A 23,303-nucleotide genomic window follows, 5' to 3' on the forward strand; every position below is an offset into this window, starting at 1 on the left:
TAGCGGCTGCCGTGGATGGCCTCCGAGCCACCAGTGCAGGTTTGTGGCCGTCACTCATCGATCTTGCAGCCGGGGCGCCGTCGCCGTGGCTGGCCTACCATCTGTCCGTCCGTCGGCGTCGCCACTGAATTCATGCCACTGTTTGAGAGAGAGGAGCATCATGGCATGCTCGAAGAATAATCTGGACATCATTTGATCTGTGACCACACTTTTTTACCGATAAGAAATTAAAGAGGATCGTGATTTGATTCCATAGTAAGTACAACGATACACATCAACCTGTGCTCCTGCATATGCTACAATTTTAGGTACCATAAATATTAAAAGTTAGTAGGTGATATAAATGTTAAAAGTTAGTGGGTAGCTTTAGCTAGGACCCACGGCTAATCGCTATTGCTAACCTTTGCTCTATCCTTGTTAAAATTTTCTAACAAAATACCATATAGATACTTGTAATTTCAATCCAATTATGATAAACTTTTTGTTACCAGTCACTATATTTGCTTTTCTTTTTCATTTTTCTCGAATACACGGGAGAGCTGCACATCTTTGCACTAAGAGGAAATAGAGTTAAAGTTTAATTACATTGCACTTTACGTGCAGCTACTTATACGGATTACTCACGAAAGAGACTACATTTGCTTTTCTGTTTACATTTATATTTTTCATCAGTGCCTTGAACCACTGTTATCTTCAACATGTGTTTAGTGCATAGTTTCATAACACAATTATCTAGACTGAGAACTAAATAATTGTGCCAGATAGGTTTCATGCTGATGAAACTCTACTCATATTTCATGGAACTCCGTCCTTATTTCTCCTTACCATGTTAGCAAAATTAATAATATTTAATGTCGTAAAACCTTCCATAAAATAAACCCCATTGAGACCGATCTTATGCCCGCTCTTATTGTTGCCATGTATTACAACTAACTTTTTTTAAGTTGCTATAACTTTTTTCCCGCATGTTAAGTTGCAATTATAGTACTTGTTGTACCTTTTATTCAAAAATATCTTTTGTATTTTATAAAATTATGGACATGATACACTTTTAGTTACTCTTAGTGGCATACACAGACATTTCAGCTTGTGCTTAAGATGTTGAATTTCCTTCATAAAAAAATTGGAAGTCTAGTAATATTCTTTTTTATATAAAAACGGAGTGCTCACTATTAAACTATTAATGCATATATGTTTCTACCACAATTTAAAAGATATTATTAGCGTCATTGGTACATAATTAATTAGGAAAACATTTCATTATTGAACTATGTTGAGTTAGTACTTGCTTATGAGGAGGGTGCTATCAAAGACCTACATATGTTTGCGCCGCTACAATCTTTCAATCGCTAGCAGTAAGCTACTGAAGCCAACGAGACTGAGCGTGCAGAGAAGTTTCAGTTTGCACACGGGCCCAGCTCATTGGGAAAAAGTGCAGATATATATATCCTAGATGCATTGGACGCATCACGCATTATTGGCCACTGGCTAATAGCAAGCGAGCTGACGGTAACGACAGTATGACAATGAGCTGGCGAGCTACAGCTACTCATTGCGACAGCTTACCTTTCATTGGAGGTCTGAGCTGCTGCCATGGAGTAGGACGACGACCCACTGGCGAATGGGGCGAGTCGTGGTTTGGATGATGGGTTGGAAAACCTTGCAAATCAACTTAGCTGGCCGGCTTTGTGGATAATAGAGGCTAGAGACTAGAGAAAGGTTGCTGTTGCGAGCAGTCAAGATCGCAGACGAAGACTACCAAGTTGCAAACTTGCTTATCTGCGATGACCAATGTGCAGGGGCGAAGGCGTTATGTTTCCCTGGTGCCGGTGCACCACGGTAAAAAAAAAATTAAAAAAAAACTCCCTACAAATATTTTATTATTATTAATTGGAGGCTTCTTTGAAGCATCCACGTGAAGCCACATAGGATTTTAGGTGGACACTCTGAAAAAATAGAGAAGTTTTAGAAATTTTCACAAAAATAAGAAACATTTAGCCATCCATCTAACTACTCTAATCATAATAATCATTGGATATGTTATCTTTTCTAATAAATTACCCACATGTCATTATAAAAAATAGATTAAAGTAACCTCCTAAATATGTATCTAAATTACCCACCTCTGCCATTATAAAAAAATTAAAATAACCCCTAATGTTCGTGTAAATTACCCACCTATGCCGTTAAAACAATAATGCAAATGTGCTCATAATTTACCATATAATATTAGGGGTTACCCTATAAAACAATTATGAGCACTAGCCTATCAAGTAACCCCAAATGTTCGTGTAAAACCAGAATATTAGTTGTACCATATAATATTCTGGTTTTATCTATGTTCTCCGGTGCCCAGTGAAGCAGTGAACCATGGTAGTTTTGTCACGAGCTTCGCCATTGCCAATGTGCATGGTAGGATTATTGGAATAGGGATGGTTTGCTCTGGGGAAAAAGCGCGGCGCAAATCAACTGGATCGAGGACGACAGTCACGACGAAGGGGACCGAGGAGAGAGGTCATGGAACACTCTGCTATCCTGAATTCCTGATGGACACCAGACGGTCTGAATCGTCTGATCCGGCTCCAGTTTGGTGGGTTCGTCGTCGTCGTCGACCCGGTTGGCAAGGGCAAGGGAACTAGGGAAGGTAGTGCGCGTAGGCACGCATCGGAGCGTATCACGATTCACGGAGTGCCACAGCTTTGCCAGAAAGATGGTCTGATGAGACCAGCGCAGACTACTCGCTCGCAGATCAGCTTATGAACATCCTAGACCTGATCTCGCATCGCATAGGCGTATGCGTGCGCCACGAGTTGCTGCGGTGCCGAGACTGAAAAGGCCGGTAAGGTGTCGCTTGCTGCAATGCATCGGCCAAGGAAGCACGCAGCAGCGTTGGCTCCTGAATCTTCCGCGTGCACGTACGGGCAGCGTAGGCACGTCGATCAATTCGTCGGTAGATGTCACGTAGACCGATCTGACAGCGCATAATTATTCTACCGCGTGGTCAAGAAACCCGAGACGTGGAAAAGCAAGCTTTCTCGTCGCCTAACCAGCGTCCAGCTCCGGTGTGCTTTCAGCCGGCTGTCTCCGGGAGCTTACTAGCTTTTGGTACCTTCCATCAGTGCGGCCACTCGTCGGCGCCTCACCGGCGCCGACGTCTGACGAACCGGCCCTCCTCGCCACTACGCACGCCGAAAGACTCCTGGCCCCCGCTAGTGCACCGGCGTCGCCGTCACCGCGACGCCCCCGAAAACCCCACGCGACAAGCCACGGGACGGAAACCGGCGTCGCGACAAGCTCCTCCCCCGCGTCGCGGACGCGGCGAGATCTTCCCGAGCCCAAAGGCCGAGCAGCCGGGGCGCGACGCGTGCAGCGAGCCCGCGCCACGCCGCCCGCGCGCGCTTGTAGCCAGCCGCCCGCCGTGATCTCTCGCCAGGTGCGTGTCGCCATCGCGTCGCGCCCCCCGGGTTAAACTCGTGCCCGCACCACCGCCGCTTTCCCGATAGAGGTAACGCTCTGCCGGTCATCAGGGCGCCTTTTGATCAGCCGCGGCCGCCAGCATTTTTGACGGATCTCCGGAGGAAGAAAGGCGACGCTGCCCGCCGTGCGCGATCACTGGCGCACTACCACCGGCAGATCCATCACCATCCATGTACATGTGCCCGTGTGGGTGCAATGCTTGTTTATACGGGCACGTATCCAGCGTCGCTCTACGGGACGCCACAAGGGCAAAAAATAATCGAGGCCTTTTGCTCTCACGCCGGAGCTGGAGGACGGTCAGTGGTGGCTGGGATCCGGGTTTATCTTACTTACGATCTGCTAATGCAATCCCCCCTTTATTTTCCTGAAATATCAGGCGATCAGTACTAATCTAGTTTTGATTGGAAAGCAGGGTTCAGTGGCAGGGCACACTCGTTACAAGCCTTTCTACACGGTTTCACTCGCTTTATGAATTGTCAAGTGCGATGCAAGAGGATCCAAATCGACCTTGAACGGCGCTACAAGGGACGGAGCATGTGCGTGCTGAACGTGCGGCCAGTCTTTTATTTATGGCAAAAAAAAAACACCGGACACATCAGGCAGATTACTCCACCTGGCACCTGGTGATGCACCCAAAGCGCTGGTAGATCAGTAGATGTAGATGGGCAGTTGCGTGGTTCCTCAGCGCAAAATTTGCCCCCTTTTTTTTTTTGCATCTGCGAGTGCATCACGCCCATCTGGAACGAGAAGCAGGCGATGCAATTCTGCAACCCCACCATTATCAGGTGCTTTGATGCTCGATGTGGCGGCATCTATCCTGCGCCCTTTTCTTTTTCAGAAGTTAGAATGGCCATGCGTTTTTGGGTGGTCGTTTTTTGATGTTCTTTTATCTCACACCCGGAAAGATAAGATATCTGGGCGCATGATTGGGATGAGACTGATCAGGGGTTACTGCGACCTGAAGTAAATGGAGCGCTTCCGTATCCCTGCCGCGACAAATTTGCCATCCGATAAAGGGATTAGATTCAGATGACCGTGTCACCTTTTGTGTTGGACGTAAAGCACCTGTGACTTTTTTTTTACGCCTCTCATCTGAGTAAAGCTGTAGTATCTATTCATTAAAGCACCCGTGAAATCACCCGCTTTTCAAGGTTCCAAAAAGCTCTCAGATGCAGACAAGAATGTAGGCACCCATGTTTAAGACCAAGCGCTCAGCGCAGTGTAGTGTGCGTGCAGCCTTTCCTTGGCAAACTGCTGGTTTGCTGGGAAATTGTTGTACTGGTCATTGCAGCCCATCAGCATAGGTGGGGTACAGTTTTGGGGAGGCCCATCAGGCCTATTGAGTTGCTCTGTTTTCTCATACAAGCCTTCTGTGAGCTGCCAAAAAAAATCATTTTGGCAGAGAAAAGGCACTATGATTTAATTAAAAATAAAAAAATCAATAGCCCTTCAAGGAGCAATGTTTTTAAGGTGATGTTTGCAACAAGAAACCTTTATTATTGTACTGCAGCATCACTGAATGAATGGCTCATCTCTATTTTGCATTTTCGCTAGGACAAATATTTTGAATTTGCTTCCTTCAACCATGCTTAATCCCATGCAACACATAGCACTGATTGTAAGCAGTCTCCAAGGCCTGGGCTCTGTGTGGCGTGGTTTGACCAATAGGAGTCGAGTGATTTGGAAGTTTGACTGCATGAAATCTTGCAAAAACGTACAGCACCTAGAAGTGCAGCAAAAGTCATGCACATACATGGGTGGCTTATAGTGGAAACGCGACCTTTCTTTGAATCAGGAGCACTTGCTTTATACTCAAGCAACGCATGAAGCCCCAGTCAGCGTTCCCAGTGCATCGTACATGCATGGTAAAAACACAGTGAGACACGCACGCTATCTTTGTGCCGTTCTGTGTTCGGCATCCTTTTTCCTCGCTCACCTCGTTCCCAGCCGTCGCGAATCGGTTCCCGGCCTCCGTGTTTCCATGGCGCTGTTCTTGGTAACAAGTGTGGAGTGAGGACTACTCATCGCCTCTTTGGTTTTCCCCAGTTTGGGAATCGGAGAGCGTAGCGTGACTTCGTTCGCAGATGTACTATTTCTGGCTAAGTGTTGGAGTGCAGTCAAGGAGCCGCAGAAACAAGCGACAAAATTCGTTGCACTTGCACTAGTTCAGTTTTCAGGAGTACTGAGTACCTTGAAGCTGGAAAGTCCAAGAGGCCAAGAGATCCATGATCCAGCAGAGTCAATCTGTCCTGAAAGTTCCTTCCTCTCTCTCTAGCTTTTCAGTAAGTGCTGTGAAGCGTGAACTACGGTCATAACTGACAAGATTCAGCATAGAATCGAACGCTTGTGGAAGCCTGAAATGCTGCCTGCATTCTGATCTGCAGGCTGCAACAACAAGTTTAATTAGCATTTAACGATGAACACTATAATTGTTCAGATGCTTAAGCCTGACACGCGCCTAAAACAGATATAGCTGGTTTAAACTGATGCTGAGCATTTCCTGAAACCCCAAGCATGTTTATTGGGCCCCAGGAGCCACTGTCCCACACCACACGTGCACGGGCACAATGCCGATGTGCGAGGCTCGGCGCACCACGCGGGGTGGCAGCGTGAGTGTTACACGCACAAACACGGCTTGAGCACATCGAACAGGGGGATTAAATTGGGAGTCTGCACCCTGGAAACATGGGATCCTGGATGCTAACAAACTTATTACCGCAGGAGGGGAGGGGCCGCGCATGCCGAGGCCGCATGAGAAGAAGAAAACTTGAAACTTAAGGGTTTGACCCACCCGATCGAGTAGGGGCGTCGCAGAGGCCGCACGAGCGGGTGTGGACGTGTGGTGTGGCACAACAGCCCGATCGAGGTCAAGCAAGCAAGAGACAGAGCACATACCTTTCGAGGTGAGGGAGAAACGGCAGTGCATTTGGCCCACCCGTCAGAGTCACCAACTGGCATCCCCATTCCAGTCTTTCAGGTTTCAGACACCGGTATGTATGAGCATTGAGATGTCAAGAGATTAACTGGCAAATGCAAAGTGCGCCACTGAAAGTATGCAGAACAAGAGTATTAGCATGAGCAAATGCATTTCTCAGAGAAAACAAGAGTATTAAAAAAAAAGGGCGTACCCAGTGCCGTAGGCTTCCCGCACTGTGCGGGGTCTGGGGAAGGGTTATTTTTAAGCCCCAAGCCTTACCCACACAAATGTGCAGAGGCTGGGGCAGAGAAAACAAGAGTATTAACATTACTAAATAATCTGAAAGATTTTGGTAGCAGTATTCCTGACAACAACAGGACCCACGATTAAAGAAACACTGATAGTACAAGAATGAGTATAAACTCTCAACACAGTAGAAAATTGCGTCGGTTACCACAAACCGACCACTGGCCTACGTGCTCAGAGATTTGACCCTAGAACCCTCTATAAACCCCTGTTAGTGAAATCTCATTTCATTAATCCTAAGCTTCTTACACTGTTGGGTGCTTGGAGGACAGGGTTTGGAAAACATGGCCCATGGGATTTTGGGTTTCATTTTTTTTCCCTTGCTTTGTTATTTCTGGTTTGCAAGGGAGGAATGAGAAGGTAGCACTTGGATCCACGCAGGTTTTTCGCATCAATGTCTGCAGAAGTTCTGTTGACAAGCCCAATGCAGCACCTTATGCACGAATGGGCAAGTCTGAAAGTTTTGGTTAAAGAATTGATGGCATGTGACTATGACGGTGACCTAGTGATCAGTGAGGTACCTTGGATTTGCTCACACATTTCTTGGTTACCCAGCCAGCTCGTTTCATGTCATCCTTGGCAGGCTGGCACCATGGTGCACTGCACACATCAAGCTGTGAAGTTAATCCCGTGACAGATCGGTTTCTTCACAAGAACAAAAGCTTTAATGGATAGATAATAATTAATAATTAAAGCAAAACACACAAAGCTTGCCAAGAAAGGTGTGAATCCTCGTTCATAAAGGTTGGTGGTCCATCAAGGGCAGGCACATCCGGAAATTTCAGAGTAGAAACGGCCAAACGGATGCAAAAGAACATCTCTAAACGACAAAGGTAGTTAATAGGTCATGTTTACAACCACCGGATGCCGGTACATTCGACAGCAAGGATATAGAAATTGATAATCTAGGGATAAGCATCATCTTAAGTTCTTGATAAACCCCCTTTGGCCGTAATATCTTATCAGCAGCGAATATGTCACTATCTACACAGTAAAATAATGATCGGGGATTGAGGTTAGATTTCACAAGAGTTTGACTAATCACAAGCTTACAAAAGCCAGAGACAATGACTTTGTTCCATCGATGAATGATAAAGAAGTTTTGCAAGACATGACTCCGGATTTTAGCTCTATCCCAGGGATGTGAAACGCGCACTTCCCGCACCTTAGCTAACTTCCATTTGATTAGATGGCAAGACGAGCAGAATGCCAGTTTGCACTTCATTTCCTGTGATTCATAATTGGGAGGCATGCATAACCTTTTCTACAATCGGTTTCATGTCTGATTTGCCTTCCCCATATCTGATCCTACAATTTAAATAAAAAGGAAAAATAGGTTTTCCTTCTTTGGAAAATAACAGACTATGCCATGTGCTCGTGCCACAGAGTACTTAGATGCACTATATGATACTCAAAACTGAGGAAGCAACGTGTACATTTTTCTTAGAAACTTTTTTCAAATCTTTTTGCTTTGTGTTCAGAAACCTCCCCTTCAGACTTAAATTATAAAGGTGAGAGAAAAAAGATATGAATGAAGGGGACAGGGTTGGACCAAAAAGGATTTTGGGATCATTAGAGAATGAAAGGTATATATGCACATACCAATGTGAATACGTATATATTATCAGAGGGAAATATACTCTTATTACTGTCCCAAAATAATATTGTATGTAATAGGAATTTGCAAGTCTCCTAATGCCTTGGGAATTGTTCTTATAGTTCACAGATAGAAAATTCCAGGGAACACAATTTAAAATTAGTAAGATAGTCATCTAGAGAGCTAGATTATTCTCTAAGCAGGCTTAATTATAGGCAACAAGACATAAATTAGATGCAAAGTACTTGGGATTCAATTAATTTATTAATTAAGCGAGTATTAATCCAAATATTGCTAATCCCAATCTTACCGCAGAACTCGAACATCTCATTGAGATGCTCATCACAGAGGTAGAGTCAAGTCTAATAAGAGACCTTACGTGAGTCACTTAGGTAGGGTTTCGGAAGCTCTGCTATAAGTAACAGTTCTTCAGTGCACGCAAGGGTGCAAAAGATTAGCCAACTAGTAGGAAGGCAAACCCTACAGAGTGAGAAACCAAGAGAGTTAAGACTGCAAATCTGGCCTCCCTTCTCTTTGAGTATCTGCATGCCATAGTTCTTTTAGAGCTTTTGTGATAGCTTTGCTCCAAATTTAGCTCCTTCTAGACAAGAGCACAAGCAGTGCTTAGAAAGCCACCTCGTTAGGTCTGAAGAAGTCAGTGTTATATGGTGGTCTTACATTAAGTGGAAGAAAGGGTTCTGTTTACCTCCAATAATCAGTAGAAAACAAAACCTTTTAGCTACTGCCTACCGAGTGAAGTTTAACCATACTAGAGTTTGTAGCTGGTAACTTCTTGTAAGTTGTAACTAGGGGTGAGCACTGAGCACCATCTGAGACAAACAGCATCCAGACAGAGATTTGTTTTACTGTGGTAAACATATGAATGAGATCAGAAGTGATGAGATGGAGAAGCAAGATGAAGTTATGTTACCTGGCTTTAGATTTCATCCAACAGATGAAGAGCTCGTCAGGTTCTACCTTAAAAGAAAAATCCAGCAGAAGTCTCTCCCGATCGAACTCATCAGGCAGCTGGATATCTACAAGTATGATCCATGGGATCTCCCAAGTAAGCATCGATGCATCCCTTCCCCTTGCTAACTGTGTTCTGTTTCTCTGCACAAATCATTAAAGAACTAAGAAACCTGTTTATTTTAAGATAAGACTATTTTGCTACATGATGCTTTTTTCTGTACGAGAAGCGTGGATCATGCATGATTTTATCTTGCGCTCTTGTTGATACTATGCATCTTAGTAAATCTTCAGAAACTTCTACATGCAACTGTTGCTTTGTCTGTATCGTTGAGGTTTTGCCTACTTGCAATACCTGGGCACTGTACCATGTTCATGTATATGGGGTAAAACTGGTCCTAGGATTAAACTAAGTCTCATTAACACGAATAGTAAGGTTTGCACAGACCCAACATAATAAGAACTTACTGCCCTGATGTATTTACTATGTGTAGCCTGCATGTTTAAGCTTTATGTGATCATATGATTCCATCTCTGAGCTTACATGATCCTGTAAGTTCTTGCTGAGCTTATGCTTTCCATTTTATGTTGCAATGCTGCATAACTGATTAGGATTAGGCTATCCTAGATTCCTAGTTTAAAGAACATGCAAGCACTACATAGCTTATATTTGAAAGCATGAACGCTAGTGTGAACTTCCAGGCTTCAATGATGAAAACTAATTTTAACTGGATCTTTGGTTCAAAATAGTATTATTTTGAAAAGGCAGCATGAATCTAACACAAAGTTACTTACGGAATATTCTTCCCTTTTTCATGAAGAACTAGCGAGTACTGGAGAGAAGGAATGGTATTTCTACTGTCCAAGGGATAGGAAGTACCGGAACAGCACAAGGCCGAACAGGGTAACTGGGGCAGGTTTCTGGAAAGCCACTGGAACTGATAGGCCAATCTACTCTTCTGATGGGAGCAAGTGCATCGGCTTGAAGAAGTCTCTTGTCTTCTACAAAGGTAGAGCAGCCAAAGGGGTCAAAACTGACTGGATGATGCATGAATTTCGGCTGCCTTCACTCACTGAACCATCATTGCCACCAAAGAAGCCACTTGAGAAGACCATTCCACCAAATGTAAGCACCTTGCATGCTGTAATATTTGATAGAAAAATGTTAGCACTAAACTACTTGACCCTAGAAAGGTATAAGCGTAGCTTTTGTGATATGCACTATATCATCCATAACATCACCAAACGATACAGGTCCTCGAAAGATTACACTGAGATAACTTGCAGTAAGAGCTGCATAAAGCCTAGTGTTTATAGCACTATTGAAATGATTAAAACATAGCATATATCAATTGCTGCAGTTTATTTGTATCAACCCCTGTGTACATTGTCGAAATAGAAAATATAAACTATCTTGTCTTGCATATGAAAACCAATAACAAACTTAGTTTTCTTTTCATAAGCAGGATTCCTGGGCGATCTGCAGGATTTTCAAAAAGACCAATTCAACAGCGCAGAGAGCGCTCTCACACTCATGGGTATCACCTCCATTATCCAGCACAAATGAGAACTACATTCGTCCTTCCTTGCAGACTACACAGAGAAGTCATCACAGCTCAGAGAACACATCGTCTACAATTACTGACATCGTTTCCTCCACTATCCAGTTCAATGGCAGCAATTATATGCCTTCAATACTTTCCTCTAGCCACAACCCTCTGAGCATCATTGGCAGCAGCAGGCCGGCTGCATCCCTTGTGCTTCCCCCATCAGGTGCAGAGCATCAGACCATGAGTGTCCTCTCAGCAATCCCACTTGATCTTCCAGCGGGGATGGACATAACATCCATGGTCCTGAATGCATCTCCCACTGCACTCCAGAACATAGATAGGATCCCCACAAACATCGAGTTTGGCCAACCACACCATCCCAATAACAGCATTATTATGGCCAACAGATGCACGGTTGATTTGCCTGACATTGGCAACAGTGCCAACAGCGCTCCACGGTCAATCAACTTCCCGTTCAACCTGCAAGGAGCACTGCCTGATGACTGGAGGATGACATTTCCTTGGGACTCTCTCCCTTGCACAACTGAGGTCTCAACGAATAACCAACCGACCAAGTGTTATACTTAGTTTGTACTCTGTTTGTAGTCTGTACTAATGTAGGCTTGGTTTTACAGTGTATCAGTGTAGTGCCTAATTCACCATTTGGAGCTTCTAACTCCATCTGCTAGTATTGCTGTTAGCATGGAGAAGTATTAGAATTTCGTTCTGCTAACAGTGAAGCTAGCAGGGTCATTAGGATGTATGCGTGACCTAGTACCTTCTGTGCAATGTAGGAGCAGTTGTGATCTTCACATTTCATGCGTAACTCTGTAAGACTGCAAGTCTAACTTAGCTTCAGTTTTGTTCATAGCTTCGCGCACTCAAATACTCAAATTGTGTCCAGTGAAGTAGATCCTTTGACCCCCACCACTTCTATTGTCTTGTCTACCCTGGTTGTCAGAAGATGAGGAATTATCAGTGCACGTAACTGAAAGATGGACGACTATCACGAATCAAACTGTTGTATGGTAGTATTAACTCAAGGAAGCTTACTTGCCCATTAATAGCCTCTGTCTATTAAGCTTACTTGCCCGTAGCAAGCAGAGCTTGGAGCCTTGGACTCTGAATCGGTTGGACTACGTACGGGGACGGTTGGGCTACGAGGCCTCTGCCGTTCGGCGCCCCGGTTCGCGCGCGCGATCCGGCACCCCGGCGGCGAGCCTCCGCCGTTGGCCGAGGAGGTTTCTCTGGGGCGTTTCGCCGAACGGGAGGCCTGCATGCCCAGGCCGCCGTCGACTCGGTATCCTGCTACAAGGGTTGAGATTAGTTAGCGCCGGTCATCGCCGGCAAGCCGGCCGCCGCATCGCCTCGCTGAATCGCTGGTGACGAAACGCGATCCCGATCTCGACGGATCTCACGGCGTCTTTAGGTGGCAGATGAGATGATCGAAATCGAATAGCAGTTTAGTTGGTGGCGGGCTGGCGGCGCTATGGACTCGCGCTCGCGCAGAAAATTGGTAGAGCTTCGGGGCAGTTCGGGTCGGGCCTCCTTCTGCCGTACGAGAAAATATTTGTTTGGGTCCGGGAGAGTGTTTTCTTAAACGTGGGCCGGTAGGAGTGTAGGACCCAATTCGCTCACGAATCAGGCACAGAATCCATGGGCCAAGCCCACAGCTGTGACTGTAGTAAAGCTTTTTTAATCTTATAAATCTTAATTATTCTCTCCATATATTTTCACCTACTAAAATGTTATCAAACCACCCTCCCTAAAAAACTAAAATATTATAAAATTAATATACACACACAGTTATACAGACGCAATATTGTAAAATAAATAACACCTCCAAACTGCATCTAAAATAAAGTAGAGTAGTTGGCATGGTCCGGTGGGAACCAATGGAGGGGCGTTGACAGTGGCCACCCTCCAGGAGTCTCGTGTGATGTCAGAGTATACTTGTTAGGCAAATAGGCAGTGCTCAACACACGCCACTAGAAGACATCCGGGAATGCGGCCAAACCAGAACCACTATTTCCTAATGTTTTATCACGCATTGGTTGAGCCGTGCAAACTGACAGTCGGGCCGGACAGTGTTCAGCACTCGAGCACAAACTCGCTAGTGCTCCACTCCAAGTGCAGGGCAACCGGACATGCCGGACAAAATCCACTCCAAAGTCCACACACGATCAGTGACGGCGCCACTAAATCGAACGCCCACCTGTCTGTCAGCGGCGTGACTCCCCTCTCACGTCAAACCGTTCAAAACCCAACTATAACCGGCTTCGAGTCGCTGACAAGCTTACCCACCGCAACACAATAGAGCCCTTCTAAAAGTCCTAACCAAAGCCACCTGGTGTTGGGCAGCACTGCGCGCCATTTCCTCGCCGCGCCGGCCTCGGACCCGCCCGACGTTCGTACGCGCTCCCCTCGCGCCATGGCCGGCGGCAGAGCATCCGCGCGGCGCCGCGCGGTGGTCGCGGCCGTCACCACGCTGATCCTCCTCGCCTCCGTCTCGTTCCTCCTGTCTGCCACGGCCACCAGCTCGGCCGCCGCAAACTCCCCGGCCTCGCGCCTGGCCGTCGTCCAGCGGCACGCCGAGGACCACGCGGCCGTCCTGGCGGCCTACACGGCCCACGCGCGCCACCTCAGCGCGCTCTCGGCCTCCCAGACGGACGCCTTCCTCTCCATCTCGTCGCGCCTCTCCGCCCTGGCCTCCCGCCTCTCCGTCTCCACCGTGGGGGCCCTGGAGAAGGAGGTCAAGGCCCAGGTCAAGCGCGCGCGCTCCCTCGCCGGCGCCGCCAAGGAGGCGTTCGACACGCAGTCCAAGATCCAGAAGCTCTCCGACACCGTCTTCGCCGTGGGGCAGCAGCTCCTCCGCGCCCGCCGCGCGGGCGTGCTCAACGCCCGCATCGCCGCGTGGTCCACGCCCAAGTCGCTCCACTGCCTCGCCATGCGCCTCCTCGAGGCCCGCCTCGCCAACGCCTCCGCCGTCCCCGACGACCCGCCCGTCCCGCCGCCACAGTTCGCCGACCCGTCGCTCTACCACTACGCCGTCTTCTCCGACAACGTGCTCGCCGTCTCCGTCGTGGTGGCCTCCGCGACCCGCGCGGCCGCCGAGCCCTCGCGCCACGTCTTCCACGTGGTCACCGCGCCCATGTACCTCCCGGCGTTCCGCGTCTGGTTCGCGCGCCGCCCGCCGCCGCTCGGCGCGCACGTGCAGCTCCTGTCCGTCTCCGACTTCCCGTTCCTGAACGCGTCCTACTCGCCGGTCCTCAGGCAGATCGAGGACGGGAACAGGGACGTGGCGCTGCTGGACTACCTCCGGTTCTACCTCCCGGAGATGTTCCCGGCGCTGCGGAGGGTGGTGCTCCTGGAGGACGACGTGGTGGTGCAGAGGGACCTGGCGGGGCTGTGGCGCGTCGACATGGGCGCCGCCGTGAACGCCGCGCTGCACACCTGCTTCGGAGGGTTCCGGCGCTACGGCAAGTACCTCAACTTCTCGGACCCCGTCGTCCGGGAGAGCTTCAGCCCCGGCGCGTGCGCCTGGTCCTACGGCGTCAACGTCTTCGACCTCCAGGCGTGGCGCCGGGAGCAGTGCACCGAGCAGTTCCACCGCTTCATGGAAATGGTAAGCTTTGCCCTTACTTGATGATCTCTGGTAATTGGCAATGGCAGGGCTCAGCCGATGAACCAATTCAGAGAATTTTTTTGTTGGCAGAATGAGAACGGGACGCTCTGGGATCCGGCGTCCGTTCTGCCGGCCGGGCTCATGACGTTCTACGGCAAGACGAAGCCGCTGGACAAGTCATGGCACGTGATGGGGCTCGGGTACAACCCGCACATCAGACCCGAGGACATCAACGGAGCTGCCGTGATACACTTCAACGGGAACATGAAGCCATGGCTGGACGTCGCCTTCAACCAGTACAAGCACCTCTGGACCAAGTACGTCGACACCGAGATGGAGTTCCTGACGCTCTGCAACTTTGGACTCTGAAAGCAAAGGACAGACGGAACCACTTCAACGTTGTTTCTTTGCCTCTAAACATCTTCAGCGCTGATAGCCTGCATTCGTGCTTGATGTTTGTTTAGTCTGCTGAGCCAAACATGCGGCCAGCACGAGTATCTCGGATTCTCGTTTCGGTGAAAGTTAGGCAAATTTGACTTGTAACAAAATTTAACGTGATGTGACTTATAATTTGAGAAATGGAGAGGGCATTTATTTTTTTTCTCAATTGTTTGACTCAAGTTCACTTTGTTGCACTGTTCTGTTCGGCTGGTCGTGGATGGTAGCTGGTGCTGATTTATTGTAAGAAAAAGTACTGCTGGCTGTCTGCTGGCTAGTAGTGACTGATGCTGATTTGGTGTGAGAGAAAAATATTACCGGCTGAGAGTATTTTTTTTGTTACGCTACAAGCACGTATATTGTGTGCATACAGTATTCAGCGTCCCACTGTGACGTCACCACATCGTATATGAACCAGGGTTTACTCTACCAACCGGTCCGGCCAAACCGGCGGGGTCCGGTACTAGTATACCGGACCGGTTTGGCCGGAAATCGGTCCCAACCGATCGAAGTCAAATTTGAATTTAAAATCTTCTGTGCAAACGGTTCGTACCGATTTACCGGTCGGTTTGACTGGTAACCCGCCAAATTCAATTTTTTTCTTTTTTGGTTTAAATTCAAATGCCCGCAAAAGTATACTAAATGAATGTTTGTATAACATGTTTTAGCCTAAATGAACCCTCTAATCCTCTTTTGTACTACTTTTACATTGTATTTGTATATTTTTGTATGCACGCTTTTTTTTGTTTAATTTCAAATCCCCGCAAACTACACTAAATGAATGAATTTTTTGAGAAAATTTGACTCCATTAAATTCGCCGCACCTTAAAGTATTTTTAGGTTTTTTTGGAGAATTTTTCAATTTTTTTAATTTTAATTTAAATTTTAAATTTAGGCCGGTTTGATATCGGAAGGGCGGGCCTGGTGCAGCGGTAGAGTCTACCGTCTATAACCGGAAGGTCCTGGGTTTGGGTAAGGCTTGGGTCTTAAAGACAACCCTTCCCCAGACCCCACACAGTGCGGGAAGACTACGACACTGGGTACGCTTTTTTTAGGCCAGTTTGATACCGGCTCAAATCGGAACCGGACCGGACTGGTTCGGTCCCCAACGATTTTGTGAACCCTAGGCCTCACCGCCTCAGGAAAAAAGGGTTTGTATTCCGCACCCATACATATCCCCCTGCTGAGGCGCTGACCACCACGCGCCGTCATATTACCCGGCGTCTCCCACGCTTCGCAGGTTCGTGCGATCTCCTCAGTCCGGTAGAAATCCAATCCTCATCCAGGGTTTATTCCCCGCAGCCACGCTTTCGGAGACAATCCGCTGCCTGCTTCTCGATTGGATCGTATGAAAGGAGGCGCTCGGATCTAGCTCGATTTCTAGCGGTTTCAGGGCATCCGTCCGTGTCGATTCGATTCTCTCTGTTGATTTGCCATGGTGAGGAAGCTCAGGCGCAAGGGCGACGCCTCCGCCGCGCCGACGCCCAGGGCCGACGCCCCGGGGTCGGCCAAGTCCGGCAAGCTTAAGAAGAGGGCGGTGAAGTCCGATCCGAAGAAGCTGAAGGCGGCCGCCGCTGAATCCGCAGGCACCGCCGACGCGTCTGCTTCGGCGCCGTCACCCGCGCCGAAGCCGGTCGAGGCGAGTCCGGCGGCGGCCTCAGGGGCCGACAAAGGTGGGGTCGCTCCGAGCAAAAGGGAGGGCAGGAACGCGAGTGGGAAGGAGCCGATGAAGGGGAGAGAGGAGGAGAAGGGGAGGGGGGAAGACAGGAAGACGAGCAGGAAGGAGACGAATAATGGGAGGGAAGAGGAGAGGGTGAGGAGGGAAGAGAAGAGGAGGAGGACGACGGGGAAGGAGGAAGAGGAAGATGATGATAAGAGGGGGTTTATATTCATGTGCAGCGCCAGGACGAAGCCGGAGTGCTACCGGAGCGGCGTGTTTGGTCTGCCCAGGGGGAAGATGGATGTGGTGGAGAAGATCCGGCCAGGAGCGAAGCTGTTCTTGTATGATTTTGACCTTAAGCTAATGTACGGGGTGTACAAGGCGGATACAAGGGGAGGCTTGGATCTTGTGCGACATGCATTCGAGGGGAAATTCCCTGCACAGGTGATTTGTGTAACTTAATGTTTGTTTTGCTTGTAGTGTAAATTTAGTTTTGCAATTGAGCTCAGTAGTGTTTAGAGGCTAACAATTTTCATCGAACAGAGGTGATAAATAGTAAAGAGGTCATACACTGTGGTTAAACTGTGACACTGTTATTTCTTAACTAATTTGTACACTTTATGCAGGTCAAATTTAGCGTTGACATAGATTGTCTTCCTGTTCCTGAGAGTAGTTTTAGGCACGCCATTAGAGAAAACTACAATTCAAAAGGCAGGTTCACCCAAGAGCTCAGCCCTAAACAGGTGAGTTATGGGGAATCTTCTATATTGCAAAGTTGTATATATAAAAATGGTGTGAGGTTTTATCTCATGCTCTTAAGTGATGACATCGTACTGCAGGTTCATAGGCTACTGGCAATATTCAAGCCTATTGGCCTTTCTCAACCAACTCCACAACATATTGAAGAAACACGCCATCCACGTATCGTTGAAGATAGGCGAGAAGCGTATGACTACGAAGAAAGACGAGTAGCACAACATGTTGAAGAAAGGGGCACACCTGTTCGTGCCCGTGCATATCCTCTTGAGGATCATTACAAGATCACATATTCATTACGCCCTCCACTTCTTGATGAGCCTCAGCATGTTCCTCCTCAGTATTATCACCAAGTGGCTACTAGTTCTTTAAACCATGAACCTCATATGGCTATTCTTCATGAAAGGTAAGTCTCCTAACTGATATCTTGTTGTATTTCTTAATTTGGGTGCTAGGGCCAGTTTCTGAAATATTAGCCTTTTCCAAATGCTCTAGCTTATCGCAGGCTCCAATTTGAATGCCTTGAAAGCTCATTTCTATCGCTTTGTCCATGTTAGGCTTTATATTTCTGAACATGAAGCCATGACATAACTATGCCCCTTGGGACTTGAAGGCCATTTTGCGCTGGAGTTTTTTTTATTTGCTACCGAGATTCTCATGTTCCTGTTCAGCACTTTCCTCTTTTCCTTGTATTCCATTACAGTGTTTTTCCTTTCCTTTCTTTTTTTTTTCCTTTTCTTCTCTTTTGCAGTTCCACTAGGTCTACATCCATGTGTTGTCATTGCCTTGCCATAATCTTTTGGGAAAGCTAAAATACCCTTTTGGACCTATCAACAACATGTGCTTGATTGATTTTCAGTGGTTCAGTTCGCTAACATATCAACCGTATGTGTATTTGGGAAGAAAAAAATAGTTGGAGATGGTCAGATGATATTAAAACGATTGTCATTGGTCAATGTGTTCATTTGACAGTTTTGCAGCTAGTGGACACAATAACTAATGAAATGACAAATAGGATGAGGATTTGGGAATGACAGAAATTGACTGAAGGCGGGCAGGTGGGAGAGTATAGAGGATGATGAACTGACAATTTGAAGCGTCTTATACCTAGTTCTAACAGTTAGTTGAACTCCCCTTTCTAATGTTTGCATATCACAATAGGCATATCTAAAAGATTTGTTTAATAGACTTGGAATACGACCCTGTGGAGATCTGATAGATTTTGGCCTAGGTCCACCTTCAAGTAGCCTATATGCTGTGGCTAAAAGTTTGCCAAACTTTGCAGTGTGGCAGCCGATTCAATTGATGTATTGGCTGTTTGTTAGTTCAGCTTGATTCTTAACATTGCTTAATGGAATCGTGACGTGTGTTTATTGAAGGGAGCCTTGAATGTGGTATATATTTTAAATTCCCTTTTGAAAAATATGCTTAAAAGTTGTCGCTTGGTGGGAACGTCTGTGATGTTTACGGTTTTGCACTATTAATGGTCCTTCACAAGGTAGTGATCCTGCAACTACGACAACAATCCAAAAGTTCCATCATACAGGAAGCACAATTAATTGATCAATGTCAGTTTGCTGTCAAAAGATTAAATATCAGGATTGAAACCTGAAAGAATTGGCACATAGGTTATCTTGTTTCAGAAAAAAGAAAGGAAAAGAAGCGTTAGTGTGAGTATTGTTTAAATGCATGAGTTTATTGATGAACTAAGTGTGTGCTTTAAGTTTCATCTTTTTGTATAATGTTCACCTTATTGTTTTTCAGTGGCATGCCATAGTGCTTATTGTTTGTCATGTCTTGGTTGGGTTCTATTTTGTAAGTTTTGGTGCTAGACTGTAGGTGATATTTTTTGTTTGAATTTAATTTAATGTTGTATTGGAAGCCATTTTATGCATTAATTGTATTTTCTTTAATGTTTTTTAATAAATATTGAAATTCTTGAACTTCACTGTTGCTTCCAGAACTGCACCTGAGCCAACTGCTAGGGATCCAATTCTTGCAAGAGATTACGGAGCACTGCCAGGGGAGCTTGCTGCACGCTCTGAACATGTGGATGAACTGTACCGTTCTTACAAACTTTCTACACGCGCCATGGACTTCTATCAAGGACCATCATATGCGTCGTCTTCTTATGATAACCCGGCAAGTCTTTATGCGGCTTCATCTTACAATAACCCGTCAAGTCTTTACGGCGAAAGCCCTCAGAGGCCTGTTGTTACAAGGGTTAGGGGACCGAGTGTGCCTGTGTCCACCCGTTACTCTTTCGTTGGTCCACCAACATATAGATGATCACCCAAACGCACAGCTCCATTCATTCTTGCACCCCTTTGCAAGCCAGGATAGAACTCGATGGTAGTAGCTACTGCAATTTATCGATGGCTTTTTATTTCTTCTGCAAGATAAATGTATGGAACGATAAGTTGCTGAACAATAATGCGAAGCTCCAACTATGTCTTTGTCGACGTGCAGTGGTCGCATAGTTCTTGCTGTTGGGGCATTGTTGTGCAGTCTGCATACCTGTCTTCTCTGTGAAAACCTGTACCCGGTTATATGTCGCCGCAGTCTTGTTGTATATCATTGTCAGTTTGTTAGCCATCAGTGCCTCTTGGCTTGGAAACAAATGGCGGGTCGATTAGTACTTGTGAAGCTTGTCTCGCAGACAGAAAAATTCTTCACAAACATTTCTTTACAGTTAGTTTTGCACGAAGTCTCTTCAAAAAGAAAAAGATTTGCACGAAGTATGCTGCTTCTATTGCTGGGAATCAATAACTGCAACATGTGCCCAGTTGTGTCACTCGGTTCCGAACAGGTCGTCTTAACCGTACCACTGGCTCACTCGACAGTGCAGTTGGTGCCCCTTTGATCGAAGCAAGAAAAATGGTGCACTGTGTAATGGCAAGCTGCAGAGGCCTGCGCTTGTGGAGACCGACCACGAATAGGATCCACGGCAGTGCAGCACCAGCTCCGTCCAAAATTCCGAAAACGGCGTTGGGCGAGGCATCAAGCAGGAACCTGCAAACGTTAACATCAGTACTACGTCACAATGTCTCGCCTCTCGCAATCGAGTCAACACAAGGCCTTGTTGGTTGCTTGTTGCCCATGCAAGCTAGACGACATGTCAAACAAGCAACTCTGTATGGAAAAAAATCTAGTCTAGCTACTGTAAGAATGGAAAAGAAAATCTAGTAGTAGTACCCATACATCCGTGAGGGAAAAAAATCTAGTGACTATGCGTGCCATCGACTTGTAAATAGATGTGAGCCGTCCGTTGACGCCCATCGGACGGCCAGGAGGGCAGGCAGGTCTATCTACTACGCTACTCGTGGCGTCCTCACCGCACAAGGGCCGCCAGATCGTCCGGCCGGGTTCGTCGGGAACCCACCGAACCCCTCCTCCGCGTTGCAACCAAACCAACGCCCGCCCGCCGGCCCCCTACCTCATTGTGACCGACGGCGACCGCCGCGCCACCGCTATATATCCGTCTCCCCCTCCCTCGCCCCCGCCGCGGCCACCAACCTCCCCCAGGAAATCCAGCTTGGGCTCCTCCTCCTCCTCCTCTCTCCCTTCCTCCCCGTCGGAGAGATCCGGGTCGGCCCCGCCCGCCCGGTAATCAACCCCTCGCGCTCGTCCAGCCCGTAATTTCGCCTCCTGAAACCGGCCGCCAAGGCTCGGGAGCGGGGTGGAGAGGGGGCCCCCCTTCTTTCTCCCTGGGGCGATGGGGATTGGGGCGGCGTCGGACGAGCTGCTGGGCACGTTCGTGCCGATCGCCGTGTACTGGCTCTACTCGGGGCTCTACGTCGCGCTGGACGGGGCGGGGCGTCTCGACGGGTACCGGCTGCACACCAGGGAGGAGGCTGCTACCAAGAACGTCGTCTCCAAGGCCGCCGTCGTCAGGGGCGTCCTCGTTCAGCAGGCCTTCCAGGTCGCCGTCTCGCTCACCCTCTTCGCGGTAATCTTATCCTCCTCGCCGCCCCCTGTTCCCTTATCTTTACCACGAATTTGCAGAATTGTTTAGGTTTTAGATGAGCCTCATGCTCAACTGTTGCTTCCTTTGGGCGTAATCATGCTGTGGAACGGAGCAAACTAGACAATTTTAATTGCCGAAATGATTGATTGAGACAAGATACTGGCTTAATCTGAAGCAAAATTGCTTTTCAAGCTTCCTATAGTGTTCTCTCGTCCTGTTACCACAGAGCCCTGAACATGCTTCCTTTTTCTCCTTCTAGACTTGGCTCTTGAGCATCTATCCTAACCAGTGAAGTATGAAGAAAAACGAATCAGATGATGTTTAAAGCTAGTGGTGCTAACATGTCTTGTTTTGGTTAGTGATTACTTTCTTGGATCTTTGCAAACATGTCTTGTTTGCATACATGCTTTAAAGATTCATAAGCTGAACAGGACATTCATTACATTTGTTGCTTGTCAAGTGGGTTAAAATCCTTGTGTTAGAAGTGGGTGGTTGTAAGGTTGATCCATGTTGATTGGAATAAAACTAAGAATTCAGTATAAACATAGATCAGCACAGGGTCACGACTCACAAGAAAATAAACTGATGATCAAAATTTGGGAATCTGCTTCATACTGTAGACTGTAGTGCTTCTTTTGAGTTCCTAAGAGAAGACTTCTTCAGTAATTTATTTACTCGCTATTAACCATCTATATTCTGACATTTCCTTAAACCCACAGGTCATTGGTGATGAGAGTGGTGCTGGACAGAAACAACCTCCTGCTCTTGTGATAGTGTTGCAGTTTATAATTGCAATGGTTGTTATGGACACATGGCAGTACTTCATGCACAGATACATGCACATTAACAAGTTTCTGTATAAGCACATCCATTCAAAGCACCACACACTTGTAGTCCCTTATTCCTTTGGAGCTCTTTACAACCATCCTCTCGAGGGCCTTATTTTGGACACCATTGGTGGCGCACTCTCATTTCTTGTCTCTGGTATGACTCCACGGACATCTATATTCTTTTTCTCCTTTGCTACCATTAAGACAGTGGATGATCATTGCGGGCTGTGGCTTCCTGGTAACATCCTCCAGGCACTGTTCAGCAACAACAGTGCTTATCATGACATTCACCATCAGCTCTATGGCAACAAGTACAACTTTTCACAACCCTTTTTTGTGATGTGGGACAAGATACTTGGAACTTACATGCCCTACTCTATCGAGCAACGAAAAGGAGGAGGGGTCGAATCAAGGCCAGCTAAACTAGACTGAGCTGAGGGGATCGGAACTTATTAGTACATGCATGCATAGTTTCTGATTCTTGTTTTGACCTGTCCAATACCCATGCCTTGTGGCGCTGCTGACTACGCAAATGATGTAAAACTCTCACCCTGGTTCATGACTTCATATAGTGAGGCTGTTCATGTTCTCTACATTCTTTTTTTGCTTGTTTTTGGGTGTTCCATCTTGTAACAAGTACAGTGAGTAAAGTATTGTAACGTACCAAAGAATGCTTAGACCACTTCGGTTTATGTCCTGTGAAATTACTTGTACTTCCATCGATGCTGTAATTAGCAAAGACAGTTGATATTGAAACTTCATGTAGCGTTTGCTCATAATTTTTTTTTTGGTTGTGGTGCATTTGTGGGGTGCAAATTGGTGACCCTCTAGTTCAAAATTTTGTACTAATTTTTCAAATTGAGATCTCATTTTAGAGTAATAGTACAAAATTTTGAATTAAAGAGGGTTGGAGGTACACCTAAGGATCATCAATTAACACCCCTACATTTGATAGTTGACTTGCTCTTTGGCTGTCGCGGGCTATTGGTCACTATTTTAGCGTTCTGAAGTTTTTGCAGGTTATGCTGCCGCCGTAGTTTTCGACATACATAACTTGAAACGGGCGGGGCGGATGAACCATATGATTGATTGGAGTTTCTACAAACTTATCTTTTTCCTCTTGTCCTACCAGTGATGTTATAAGGAATAATAGTGAGAGACCAACTCATTCTTATGTGTTTAGTCTTAAAATTCCTATATAGCCCTTCAGG

General features: G+C 46.9%; 4 protein-coding genes and 1 long non-coding RNA gene across 8 annotated transcripts; 4 read left to right on the forward strand and 1 right to left on the reverse strand.

Moving 5' to 3' along the window:
• Positions 1-5,181: 5,181 nt before the first annotated feature.
• On the reverse strand, positions 5,182-12,349 carry LOC120657235. Of its 4 annotated transcripts, none has more exons than XR_005668111.1 (8): positions 11,870-12,349; positions 11,595-11,766; positions 10,147-10,408; positions 9,229-9,410; positions 7,222-9,127; positions 6,373-6,522; positions 5,668-5,862; positions 5,182-5,572 (listed from the first exon to the last, which is right to left on the reverse strand). It is a non-coding gene; the product is annotated as an uncharacterized LOC120657235 (long non-coding RNA). The 4 variants fall into 4 exon arrangements; XR_005668110.1 differs by having other exon boundaries at positions 5,182-5,576; XR_005668112.1 differs by having other exon boundaries at positions 5,182-5,862; positions 7,222-7,300.
• Positions 8,692-11,704, forward strand: LOC120657234 (putative NAC domain-containing protein 94). Its single transcript, XM_039935516.1, has 3 exons — positions 8,692-9,363; positions 10,088-10,392; positions 10,733-11,704. The coding sequence occupies exons 1-3, from the start codon at positions 9,177-9,179 to the stop codon at positions 11,402-11,404; spliced, it is 1,164 nt and encodes a 387-aa protein (XP_039791450.1). The 5' UTR covers positions 8,692-9,176; the 3' UTR covers positions 11,405-11,704.
• Positions 12,350-13,167: 818 nt separating the features above from the next.
• LOC120657237 (probable galacturonosyltransferase 9) lies at positions 13,168-15,048 on the forward strand. The gene is made up of 2 exons (XM_039935517.1): positions 13,168-14,441; positions 14,532-15,048. Exons 1-2 carry the CDS (start codon positions 13,248-13,250, stop codon positions 14,808-14,810), a joined length of 1,473 nt encoding a protein of 490 aa, XP_039791451.1. The 5' UTR covers positions 13,168-13,247; the 3' UTR covers positions 14,811-15,048.
• Positions 15,049-16,028: 980 nt separating this feature from the next.
• LOC120657238 lies at positions 16,029-19,886 on the forward strand. Its single transcript, XM_039935518.1, has 4 exons — positions 16,029-16,983; positions 17,166-17,282; positions 17,379-17,701; positions 19,257-19,886. Exons 1-4 carry the CDS (start codon positions 16,315-16,317, stop codon positions 19,582-19,584), a joined length of 1,437 nt encoding a protein of 478 aa, XP_039791452.1. The 5' UTR covers positions 16,029-16,314; the 3' UTR covers positions 19,585-19,886.
• An 858-nt stretch (positions 19,887-20,744) lies between these two features.
• LOC120657239 (sphinganine C4-monooxygenase 1-like) lies at positions 20,745-22,871 on the forward strand. The gene is made up of 2 exons (XM_039935519.1): positions 20,745-21,244; positions 21,982-22,871. The coding sequence occupies exons 1-2, from the start codon at positions 21,011-21,013 to the stop codon at positions 22,522-22,524; spliced, it is 777 nt and encodes a 258-aa protein (XP_039791453.1). The 5' UTR covers positions 20,745-21,010; the 3' UTR covers positions 22,525-22,871.
• The last annotated feature ends 432 nt before the right edge of the window (positions 22,872-23,303 follow it).

The sequence above is a fragment of the Panicum virgatum genome, chromosome 1N, assembly GCF_016808335.1.
Source record: "Panicum virgatum strain AP13 chromosome 1N, P.virgatum_v5, whole genome shotgun sequence".
NCBI lineage: Eukaryota > Viridiplantae > Streptophyta > Magnoliopsida > Poales > Poaceae > Panicum > Panicum virgatum.

Coding starts and splice junctions, on each gene's coding strand:
- LOC120657239 (XM_039935519.1), top strand. CDS start 21,011: ATGGGGATTGGGGCGGCGTCGGACGAGCTGCTGGGCACGTTCGTGCCG. Junction 21,245..21,981: donor TCTCGCTCACCCTCTTCGCG/GTAATCTTATCC, acceptor TTAAACCCACAG/GTCATTGGTGATGAGAGTGG.
- LOC120657238 (XM_039935518.1), top strand. CDS start 16,315: ATGGTGAGGAAGCTCAGGCGCAAGGGCGACGCCTCCGCCGCGCCGACG. Junction 16,984..17,165: donor AGGGGAAATTCCCTGCACAG/GTGATTTGTGTA, acceptor CACTTTATGCAG/GTCAAATTTAGCGTTGACAT. Junction 17,702..19,256: donor ATGGCTATTCTTCATGAAAG/GTAAGTCTCCTA, acceptor TGTTGCTTCCAG/AACTGCACCTGAGCCAACTG.
- LOC120657234 (XM_039935516.1), top strand. CDS start 9,177: ATGAATGAGATCAGAAGTGATGAGATGGAGAAGCAAGATGAAGTTATG. Junction 9,364..10,087: donor TGATCCATGGGATCTCCCAA/GTAAGCATCGAT, acceptor TTTTTCATGAAG/AACTAGCGAGTACTGGAGAG. Junction 10,393..10,732: donor AGAAGACCATTCCACCAAAT/GTAAGCACCTTG, acceptor TTTCATAAGCAG/GATTCCTGGGCGATCTGCAG.
- LOC120657237 (XM_039935517.1), top strand. CDS start 13,248: ATGGCCGGCGGCAGAGCATCCGCGCGGCGCCGCGCGGTGGTCGCGGCC. Junction 14,442..14,531: donor TCCACCGCTTCATGGAAATG/GTAAGCTTTGCC, acceptor TTTTGTTGGCAG/AATGAGAACGGGACGCTCTG.